At 37.2% G+C, this 12,194-nt stretch overlaps 1 protein-coding gene across 2 annotated transcripts in view; it reads left to right on the forward strand.

Annotated features, from left to right (window-relative positions):
• The first annotated feature begins 725 nt into the window (after positions 1 to 725).
• LOC126272883 (importin subunit beta-1) overlaps positions 726 to 12,194 on the forward strand; it is a 50,944-nt gene continuing 39,475 nt past the window's right edge. The window contains exons 1-7 of one of the 2 annotated variants that reach the window (XM_049976129.1): positions 726 to 791; positions 879 to 1,082; positions 1,375 to 1,433; positions 6,312 to 6,494; positions 6,579 to 6,779; positions 6,853 to 7,005; positions 7,113 to 7,262. In XM_049976129.1, coding sequence (XP_049832086.1) covers positions 1,019 to 1,082; positions 1,375 to 1,433; positions 6,312 to 6,494; positions 6,579 to 6,779; positions 6,853 to 7,005; positions 7,113 to 7,262 — 810 coding nt within the window. In that variant the 5' untranslated portion in view covers positions 726 to 791; positions 879 to 1,018. Of the gene's footprint in view, positions 1,083 to 1,374; positions 1,434 to 6,311; positions 6,495 to 6,578; positions 6,780 to 6,852; positions 7,006 to 7,112; positions 7,263 to 12,194 lie in introns of both variants that reach the window. The other variant, XM_049976128.1, reaches the window with a different exon arrangement.

A 12,194-nucleotide genomic window follows, 5' to 3' on the forward strand; every position in this document is an offset into this window, starting at 1 on the left:
GGACACGGGCCCTTCAGATTTTTGTTGTTGTTGTTGAGGATTGCGTTGAAGCAAGTGAAACCTTAAATAGATAAGATGAAATTAGTTCTAATTAACTTCCTTGTGGTGTAATAGTAACTTAATTGACAGTTATTACACAATCAACTACTTATCGTCACGAGCTCAATACTCAAGCGCGTGCTGCCTTGTCAGGCTTAATTAAGTAGGGTAAGGCAAATGTAAGCCTATTCAACGGAGAAAAACTTTTGTATTGAATAAGATCGTGCAATATAAACAGTAAAACAATAAAGTTAAATACAGTTTTCAGAAAAAATAACTGTTTCGTTATTTGTACAAACCTAACGTAAGTACGTACGGCATGGATGATGTGCTTCCCGATGATGAATCTGCAGCAATATAGTGCACCTAAGTAGAAGAAACTGCTGTCATGTATTACTGATGATGGAAGGAATTTAAGATTGTGTAATGTCTTTCCACTGTTATATTTTCCCAGCAAAAAGACACGTATCTATTTTTTTCATACATTTCGTTTTTGCGTTACCAGCAACTTGTCGTACCATTGACTTGCTACTTTGGAGTGTTTTTTTTTTTTCATTTGAATTTCTACCTAAATTTTTCGAAGTGCTAGAATGCATTATAATGTTTAGTGCACTAAGGAATTAATTTATTGTATCGATTGTTTGATCAAAGACTTGATGGCGCGAAATTTTTCATATTGCTACTTTCTGTGATTCATAGTTACAAAAATATAGTACCTGTTGTATTTCAAGATTGGATACTTTCTGAATCACGTATTCCAAATTGGAGCGTATGTTAGTAAAATATGTCGTAAATATAAGGGTGTAACTTTGATTTTATGGGTTTCCAAAATATTTCAGTGATTCCTCAACTGCGTTCGTCGTTGGATTCTTGCGCAGTGGTACAATTTACATGTGGGTGATTGCCGGTTGTGGTGGAAACGGGAGACAATATTCGCGTTAAATTTTGATTAGAAATTGACAATATAGATCGTAATTGAATGAAAATGAATCCCGAAGTTACAATGGAACTAATTCAAGTGTTGGAGAAGACTGTTTCGCCAGGTATGTGTTGGAATAAGCAATTCGTCTTTAAAAGTGTGTAGTGATATTCGTTCAAATTCGTTGATGATGTCTCATGGCAATTCAGCCATGGGGCGAGGGAAGAGATATTTTACAATTCTTTTTTTAAAGTTGATGCCTGGGTGATGAAAGTACCACCAAACTTTCTTCTGTGATGTAATGCATTGTATTTTTATGTATAATTCGTGAAGAAATAATTTTTTTTATTTTCGTCAATGTCACCTAATGGCCAATATTTCACTGCTTTTGACGTATTTTCTTTTTCTGTTTCTAGATAAAACTGAATTGGAACAGGCACAAAATTATCTGGAACAAGCGGCACAAACAAATTTGGTATGCAAACCATGACGTTTCTCCAAGAATCTTAGTATTTTCTTGTAGACTGGTATACTTCAAAAGTTTTTGAAACTGTTTATAAACTACTTTGTACACAAACTAACATTTTGGCGACTCTCATACTATTGTATGTGACTAAATTATGATAATCAATCCACTGCACAACATCTGTCAATATGGATGAGTTTGATAAGTGTAGACGAATCTGCTACACACTAGTTTTGGTTTAAAGTAAGTCTGCAGACAGATGACAAAACTTAGGTTTCCTAGTACGTGTTTTCGTAGTCATTTCATGTCCACCACACGATGAGAATAATTTCTTGAGTGGAACAGTGGTCAGATTTTAGTTCTGAAGTCTTATCTTCTATGCTTGTTCTAATGAACTCCCGTTATTGGAATCCATATTACTTTGGATGGATATTGTATTCATGGATGTTATTAATACTCTCATTGTGCAGTATTAGTAGTATGAGATCTCTGTGGAGTGCTTATGCTGTACAAATGGTTGACTTCTTTATAGGCCCAGGTAATTATTTGATGTGTAGGGTCATCATTTTTGTGAAGATCTGTTCATAAAGCTTCACGTCTTAATACATTCCTCCACACCAGCAGTGCTGGCTATTTTGTAATTTGTCACTCACAGTTACGTGCTACACTACTTTTGATACTCCAGCATTCTCCCCCAGATAAGTGTCAACATTTCTTAAATGTTGTGCTGTATGTTTGTTACTTATTGTAAACTGTTTGAATATAATTTTTAATCATTGGATGAAATGTGTTTTAAATGAGACAATGTAGGTTTTGAGGATGAGGAATAAGAGATTAATGTTCAACATTGCATTGACAGTTAGGTCATTAGAGATGGAGCACAAGCTCGGATTAGGGAAGGATGGGGAATAAAAGTGGCCATGCCCTTTTCAAGGCACCATTCCAGCATTTCACTTCAGCGATTTAAGGCAATCTCAGAAAGTGTTGTTAGGATGGGCAGGCATGGGTTTGAACCATTGTCCTCCCGAATGTGAGTCCAGTGTCAGTGATTTAAGGAAATCACAGAAAGTCTTGTCAGGATGGGCAGGCATGGGTTTGAACCATTGTCCTCCAGTGTACTAACCACTGCGCTATGCTGCTCGCTTAGTTTTTGAAATCAGGTGTTAATGAATTTTGGTTTGGTTTCATTTTGCTTTAGGGCGCTGAAAACAACTGGGGTCATACGCGCCCAAGTCATAAGTATAGAACACAAAGACTATACGTCAGTCCCAGCTGACATAATGGAAGACAGCTAAAAACAGGCATGTGGTAAACGGGCCAAGAAAGAAGTCATTCAGAAGAGGGGTTAAAGGAGGACTGTAGGAGTGCTTTAAAGTAAAAGCTTACCATGTGCTGTCCATACACTGTCTTGTATGTTAACTGCTGCTTCTTTTCCTGAGAGTGATGGTGGGTATTGTGAATGGTAGAGCGGCAGTCAACTGGGAACATGCAAGCTTATGAGACGAAGCAGTAGTGGTTTGGGTAAAACATGATTGCATGTGGCATATGAAACTGCCTCTTTGCAATTTAAATTAAAATTGTGAGATACACTATGTATCATTGTCACTGGCAAGATTTTGTATTTATGTGAAATATAGTATGTGTGCAGTAATTTAGGACAAAACTGTAGTTACACATATATGGTAATTCAAATGTGAGGAACTCTCAGGAAATGAAAGGCCATCGACACAATGCAAAAACTTCATGATCAATAATATGGGAATTATATGGTTAAGAGCTTGTATTTGACTGTCAGTTACTTTCTCATAGGTTTCTCTAATTGGACAAGACAAATTGTCAGCATCTGCACTAGATTGTGCACAAATGCTGTGTGTGGACAGCCTTTCATAAAGTTTAGCTGGCTTCGCTCTCAGCTGTTATGAAAAAAGTTGGTGCATACGGAAAAGAAACATTTTTTATGTGGGAACTGTTTAGTAAAATCCGTGCTGTCATGGTTATTATAATACATAAAAACACTAATATTTTAATAACAAACCTGAAATCAGTACTGTCCATCCAAAACAAGCCATAATATTATACTTGATGAGAATTTAGTAATATGTTTACCCCTCCCATACCATATGCCTGAAGATATATTTAAAGGAAAAGTTACTTAAAACAGACTACTGCATAAGAATGATTTTAATCAACATATCTCTTTTTTTGTTTAAAAAAGGAGAAAAGTAATGCTACACAAAGCAATTGCACTGGAACAAATTCACTCTCATTTTGTAATTTCAAACCTATTTATATTCATTGGCCTACATAGACAGAACATATTTAAGAAAAATAAATTTTATTTGGTTTAAAAAATATGTTTTAGCTTCTCATAAAACCAAATGGTGGAACAGAAGAGACCTTTACAGTGGCATCAGTTTCATCGTTGTAACATCAGTAATTTTGAAATTGTTTACATTTTCTTTCATGTCATCTCAGAATAGTGAGCAATTACTATTTCTTGAAGTTAAACATCAGTCGAGTATTGAGTACTCCTGTTTACTCCATAGGTACTTCCATACAGTAAACAAACATAATAAATTTTTCCACTCATTATGCTCTAATGTATGATTTAATATGTGCTGATCCTTAAGTATAATTCTAACAGTCACAGCTTAGTGTTAATTACATAAAACTTGGGCAAATGAATAGTGGGTTATTTTTGGGAGACACTTAAGTGATTGGTAGTTATTAGCTTGCTAAGGTTTCACTGCTTTTTTGAATGTATGATCAGACAAAATTGTTAATTTATGTGGGTTGTGCTTAAATTAGATACAGTATTCAGGATGTGGAACATGTCAGAACAATAAAATAATATATTAAATATTTACAAAAAAGACTGTTCACTAAATAATTACAAAGCTTTTCACAGTTACGTGTGTACATACTAAACTGCATAAGATAACCAACAGGCCAGTTTAGCCAAGGCTTGTCAGAACAGAGACAGTTCATATGGAGTTTTTAGACAGTTCATGCTACTGAAGCTGTGTTGAACTCTGGTATTATATAGCTTTGTGTGACATACTTATTAACATGTGCATCTTTTGATTCTTCTAAGAAATTCGTGGAGTACTGTACTAGGAGTAGGTCACAATTAATTTTTAGGCTCCTATTTAAGTTCACTCTATTAGTATCACAAACTTTTTGTGCTTGCAAGCAAACTGTTGAAAATGTGTATTCATGAGTATTGGACAGCTTTGTTTGAATAGCATATCACAAATGTTTATTGTTCATAGCAAAAATTTAATGAAACAAGTAATAAAGGTTGTCTTTTACATAAACTTCACTAAGAGCTGGATAAATAATGTTTAGCAACTGTTATTGTCCACTCTTATTTCACAAAGCCCCTCCCCCAACTATTCATAACAGTGAAAACCATCTCCAGATTTAGGCACACATTTGTAACACTTTGGCTGAGGAAAAGTGCTTTGAAATGTATGAAGAGGTATTAGTTAATTAGCTTTAATAACCACTAAATCAATGAAATGCTAATATCATTAGTTCCGGTCTCAGTTTCATATGGAGACAGTTTATATTGAGATGTTTGGAGTTCACATACAGCAAAGCATCACCCCTTTGTTCCTCCTGGTAAACAGTCAATAAAATCTCTAGGACCTTGCTGCATCATAATAACTGTAATGGGTATTACTACTGTCTAAGAAGACAAAAATGTAAGATTTTCAGTTAGTAATATAATTTTGTGAGCTTGACAAGTACAGTTTATTTGTAATTTAAAATAGTCTGAAATATCTTACTATCGAAACCTGCAAAGACTATGATGTGTGAGAGGTGTCTGTGACTATACCATTTAAAAGAATCCTTTTTCAATTATGTATTCCATAAGGTGGTAAGGAGAATGTTTATACATTTGGGCCGTCATATTTCAAAACACAAAAGAGTGATTTTTCTCGTGGCATTTGGCAGTGACAACATTAAGCAAGTAGTTCAGAATTGATGAATTGTATGCTGTGATGAATGGTAAGTTAATTTTGAATCTTAAGAAATATGTGAACCGTTAATTGAAAATTGGTTTGTGAAATTTCTACAAAAAGTTTATCAACGGGTTGTATTGTATGTTAACTGAAGGCTTGGAAATGGAGAGGCTCGGTCCCCGTCGCAGCCGCAGTGGTCCACCACCACATGACTACCGCAGTCCACTTCACCCCTCCGCCACCCCACACTGAACAACTCTTTCAGGGTTATTGTGCGATTCGCCCCCCCCCCCCCCCCCCCTGGTGGACCCCTCACCCACCCCTCAGAGAATGTCTCACACCAGACGAGTGTAACCCCTATGTTTGCGTGTTAGAGTAATGGTGGCGTATGCGTACGTGGAGAACTTGTTTTTGCAGCAATCGCCTACATAGTGGAGCTGTGGCGGAATAAGAGGAACCAGCCTGCATTTGCCGAGGCAGATGGAAAACCACATAACAACCGTCGAGACTGGCCAGCTCACCAGACCTCGTCACAAGTCCACCAGGCGGATTTGTGCCAGGCACCAGACACTCCTTCCCAGTGTGGAAAGTCATGCGTTAGACCACATGGCTAACTGGGCGGGCTTATCAAGATTGCTATATGCAGCTAATGATTGATTTTTGTTTTGGTCTAGTTTGGCACTGTAAATGTAAAAATAAGGATCACCTTCAGGCCAAGCAGTTTGTATGAAGAGAAGCAGATTTTTAAGACAAAATACACATTATTTGAAAGAACATTAATCACGTATCTTTTTGAAAATTTTCTCAGTATTGCTCAAAAGGATAAAAAAAACCTATGTGCCCTTAGTTAATAGGTGCTAACTGCCCTTATAAAGTGCAATAGAGAAAAAGTGCTGTGCAATCTTTTTACTTCTTCTAGGGTGAGTTCCTGAAAACCTTATCAGATATACTGCATCATGGTGGCAATAGTCCGGTGGCGAGAATGGCAGCTGGACTGCAGCTCAAGAATACTCTTACATCCAAGGACACTGCTCTTACGACACAGTACCAACAGAGGTGGCTTGGTTTTCCAGAGGAGACCAGAAGTTATATTAAGAAGAATGTGAGTGGTGTTGCCTTCTTGATTGCACACATGATGTTTGAAGTAGTACTGATATATTTGTTATTATTGAATTTGCTTTTCCAGATATTAGCTGCTTTAGGAACTGAAAATAACCGTCCAAGTTCAGCTGCTCAGTGTGTGGCCTACGTGGCAGTTGCAGAATTACCTGTTGGTCAATGGCCAGAATTGATTGGCATTATGGTTAATAATGTTATCAGTGCAACGAGTACAGAAATGATGAAGGAAGCAACACTCGAAGCCATAGGTTACATATGCCAAGATATTGTAAGTATTTAGATTTTGTATTCTTCGTGTATCTGCTGTAAAATTCATAGCTAAAAAACCAGTTTCCTTTCAGGAACATGAAGTGCTGGTTTCACAATCTAATCACATACTTACTGCAATAATTCATGGAATGAGGCAAAATGAACCAAGTAACAGAGTCAGATTGGCTGCAACGACTGCTCTTCTTAACTCTTTGGAATTCACCCGAGCAAATTTTGACAAGGAGGTTTGTAAAAAAGATAGTATTTTATCTTCATTTGGTAATGATTGGATGGTATACCTGATAGGCATAGATACAAAGCTCAAGATTTCTTCATTCTTCCTTTTTTTTAGTCGGAGAGGAACTTCATCATGGAGGTTGTGTGTGAAGCTACCCAATCACAGGATACTCAAGTGCGAGTTGCAGCTCTTCAGTGTCTGGTGAAGATAATGTCACTTTATTACCAGTATATGGAGCCATACATGGGGCAGGCATTGTTTCCAGTAAGTGCATTCATTTGTCCGAAAGTTAATGAATCCATGGCATTCCCTGAAAAATTGATTTATTTCTGTTGTATAGTTGGGTTTTTGTTTCCTATGTGAATCAGTTTTCCTGTATTTAATTGGAATGTAGTAAGAAGCATAGAAGTTGTACTAGTGACGTTGATCAAATTCACTGAAGCTGAAGCTGTTCGCAGTTAAGCATGTATAATAACAGCTGTCTTCAGAAAGGTTAGTATGTAGAAATTGCTTAAATTGTCTCTTGAAAGGTATGGATTCATACATACTACATAGCAACAGTGCTGTCAGACTCTTAATTTCGCACATAGGCTAACACCTATTTCCCGATCAGTGTTACATGTAGTTAGTGGGTACCTGAAAATGTGGGATGCATTTTTTTGGAGAAACTAATATCTGTGTTTGATAAAATTAACATCAGCTTTGTGGAAGTGATTATGCAGATAAATTTAATGCTGTTTTATGGTGACCCAATATTCTTGCGGATGTAAGAGATTTTGATTACTTCTGAAACTTTTTAAAATCTTCCAACAAAGTGACATAGTGCTCTGATTTGTTTGTTGGTTCCTTGGCTTACACCCAGTTCAACAATTACAAAATCTGCAGAACACTGATTTCAAATCTGTAGCTTGAAAGTTGTTTGGCATATTGCATAGTCGTGCCATCTGCATTTGTAGCCATGCAACCCATACGTGACAACACTACAGTTAGAACTGACAAGGTACTTGGAGTGGAAGGAGAACAAAACATAATTTTGTTCATCATTACAGGAAGACTTGTGGTGGGGTTGCTGATGTGAGCAGCTGAATCGATAGAAATTGAAAGAAGTTTACCAGTTTTGAATTCAGATTGCTACAAAGTGTAGCCATCAGACAAGTGTTTGTTTCTTTGGATGTGGTTTGTATCTGACAGACCATTCAACCACACAAACATCGATATCACAGCGTGCCTCAGTTCTTCAAAATTAGTATTTTCAGCTACACAATCTGTGTAATAACTTGTTTCACCTTGCTCTTAATCTCAAGGTGCCTCATACTCTTCTGAATAACTAATGTGTAACAATTACTAACAAAGAGATAGAGGGGCTGGCCAGTACTTACCTCAGCTCAGTACAGCCGATAGAAACACAAAAAAACAACCGAAAATTTAAGTTCCTAGCTTTCGGAATAAATGTTCCTTCATCAGGGAGGAGAGAGGGGAAAGAAAGGGAAGAAGGGAAAGTGGATTTAGTTACTCAACCCAGGTTATGAAGCAACTGTTGCTTCATAACCTGGGTTGTGAGTAACTAAATCCACTTTCCCTTCTTCCCTTTCTTTCCCCTCTCTCCTCCCTGATGAAGGAGCATTTATTCCGAAAGCTAGGAACTTAAATTTTCGGTTGTTTTTTTGTGTTTCTATCGGCTGTACTGAGCTGAGGTAAGTACTGGCCAGCCCCTCTATCTCTTTGTTAGTAATTGTTTCACATCTTTATATGAGATTTTCCATTAATTAACTAATGTGTAACATTTTCTGCATGCATTTGACCCTCTGACAATAGTTTGGAGACTGCACCTCCACTGCAACCGGTCTGCAACATATTGGGATGATCTCGCATGCGAAAAATTGACTCTTCGGCGAAATAAGAGGGTAATCCAAAAGTAAGGTCTCCTATTTTTTAATAATTACTTACACCTCTTTATTTCTACAATGGTTTACATCAGTTTACAGCTTAAACATTTAGCTATTTTTCGACAGAATCACCATTTCTGTCGATACGTTTTTGTAGACACTGTGGCAGTTTTTGTATGCCCATGTCATACCAGCTCGCCGTCATGCTGTTCAGAAAGTTATGAACCTCTTCTTTAACATTGTCGTTGGAGCTGAATCGCTTTCTAGCCAAATGTTCTTTTAACTTAGGGAACAGGTGATAGTCACTGGGTGCTAAGTCAGGTCTATAGGGTGGGTGGATGGGTGGGTGATTATGATCTACTGAAACTCTTGCAGTAGGGCAATAGTTTGCCGAGTGATGTGCGGGTGAGCGTTGTCATGGAGAATGTGTATGCCCTTGCTCAACATTCCTCTTCTCCGGTTCTGAACTGCCCGTTTTAGTTTTTTCAGAGTCTCACAGTACCTGTCAGCGTTAATTAATTGTAGTCCTAGTGCTCAGCCTTCAACACTGTCTCCTCAGAAACTGACGGTCTCACACTCCTTTGTTTGTTGTGAATTTTGGACCGACCAGCTGCAAACTCTCTACACCAATTACGAACGTTTTTGACATCCAGCTACACACTTCTGTCAATTGGCGATGAATTTCAATTGGCGCAGTGCCCTTTGCGTTCAAAAACCAAATAACTGTGCACAATTCGCACTTGGCAGTAACATCCAACGTCTGCTCCATTCTCAACGGCTGCCAAGCCAAGACTGAGCGCCTCAGCGCGGCGTGCGCATGCTGAAACACAGCGCGTAAAGCACTCTTCATAACAGTGTGACCAACTGCCACACAAACAGAGTTCTGTATTTATAAAAAAATAGGAGACCTTGATTTTGGGATTACCCTTGTACTACCTCCAATTTAAAATAAAAGATTAAATAAAAGACCAACTTTTATGATCCAGCGGCAAACCGTTTTTCTTCTCACATAAAATTTTGTTGCTGTATTAGGTGGGAAATTCGAAATACCCAGACACTGAAAAAGTGTGTGACCTTACCAGTTAGTCCCCTGTATAATCTATCAGAATTTTTGTACTTGAGAGAGGAAATTTAGTTATCACTGATATTTATATAATACGGGGTTTTATTTTTCCAGTATATTGGCAACTGAAAGTACTCTTTGAAATATTAAAAGTTTTGTGAATTCTGGGTATGGTAGTAGAATCATTCCACATAAAGTGAACCAGGGTCTGTGCTCAATTTCAGAAACAAATGAAATTTTATCAAACGTTTCTCCAGTGTCTTGGTTGTATATGTATATGTTCAGTTTCAGCTCAATATTCCTTTGGTTCCATTTCTACAGTCTCTTAAAGAGACAAAGTTTGTATCTCCTACAAGCATGCCAAAGAGCTAACTTCGGATAACTTTTATGAAAGGTACTCTTAACTTAAAAGCCCTTGCTGTTGTGCACTTGAAAAACTCTTTGTGTGGAATAAGAAAATATTACTGATCAGGTTTTTAAATTCATCAGGTGACAGCTGTGCTTTTTCAGAAATGCAGAAAATTCGCTGTGCGAGTTGGAGACACCATCTGTAACAAACCATAAATTATGATGTTTAGAGAATTGGTACTTTTTGTACTTTTTGTCTTGTACTTTTTGTAAAGTAGCCTCTGTCGTTCATTTACTCTCCAAACTAACCTTCTGTATCAAGTTTGATTAAAACATTTGGGGTGGTTTTGGGACCCTTATCTCAACTGTGTATTCTTTAATAGTTTTATCTTGCTATATCCTGAAAGAGAATTCCTTCAGCTTCAGAAGCAGAAATTTTGTCCCGTGTCTGCTTATAGCTGACAAGAATTGCTGAAAGTTATTGCTTTTTGTATTCATTGCATATGTTTGAATATGATAATGAGCAAACAAAGTAAAATCGGTGAAAACTGCTTTTATGCCAATAAGAACACTAAGTATATTCATGTACAAATAAACTTCCAGACTATAAGCTGCAATGAAAAAATACCTACCTACTGATGAAATTACCCCCAAAAGTTTTTGCGATTTCATCCTTGAATAAATTTCATACGGCGTTATGTAATACATAGAAAACATTGAATATGTTGGCAAGACATTGCTTGAACATTGTTTAAATCTTGCTGTGCCTGGAAAGAGTATCTTTTAACCTTCAGAAGCTGTATAGTTAAATTTTATACCACTGCCTGCTTATGGATGAAATGATCCAAAAAGATTTTGTAAATTCATTATTGGCTTTATTCCCCCAACAAACATTATTTGAGACTTATTGAAAACATTGTTAAAACTTGATAAAACAATTTCTTGTCAGTTCCTATCTTATGATTAGCTTGGATCTAGAAAACTTTATGGCTGAACCAATCTGTGTGGGCAGTTTTTCTTTTTTTTTTTGGGGGGGGGGGGGGGCGTTTAGGATATCAATAAAGAACTGCCAGATGCTATCTTTTCTTGCAGTCAAGATGAGACTGATTTCACAATCCTTCGCCATTTTATTGTGGTAAGGTAGCTTAAGCCACTGAAAGTAATGTCGTATTTGGACAGTGATCTTTCAAAACTTAGATGTGGACTTGACTTTATTGAAGACACCCATACTCGTTCATACCATTACGCCCTGTGGATGATGAAATTTCAGTTTCTCCTAAATGCCTTCTGTAATCCGTTTGGGAAAACCAGAGGGATTTACATCCAGTTTTCATTTCTCGTGTTGGAAAAACTGAAACTGTTGACCAATAAAGTTCTCAAGCTTAGCCAGATGCTTTGTCTCAGATGTAGACAAGAACTTGCTCATAAGAAATTAAAGGCTCAGGATGAACAGGAGTCACTGTTTAATGATTTGATGGATGCACTTGACACTTGTTGCACAATGAAGACTTCCTTAGCAACTTGTGGGAGTGTCACCTTCAGAGCTCGAACAAATTAGCAGTAAGGATTCAATGGGTTACATATGGCAGAAAGTTAAAGCACAAGATTCCATCATGAAGACTATACAAGCAGCTGCTTGTGTGAGTTCTTCTAATGTGGGAAACACATAGTGCAGCAGTGCCAGAAGTGTAAGGTTATTAAAGTGTATTATTAATATCACTTCAACGAAGTTCAAATTTTGACTCTGGCTTTTAGCAGCTGGAATATAAAAAGAGCAGCAAAAGAACTTTGTGTTTCTGTGAGACTGGTGAAGCAGGCAAGGAAACTAAAGATGGAGTCTGGCATTTTGGCAATACCTGCAAAACAGAAGAGGAAAAAGACTCAATGATAAAATCACAC

Source organism: Schistocerca gregaria, chromosome 5 (genome assembly GCF_023897955.1).
Source record: "Schistocerca gregaria isolate iqSchGreg1 chromosome 5, iqSchGreg1.2, whole genome shotgun sequence".
In the NCBI taxonomy this organism is placed as follows: Eukaryota; Metazoa; Arthropoda; class Insecta; order Orthoptera; family Acrididae; genus Schistocerca; species Schistocerca gregaria.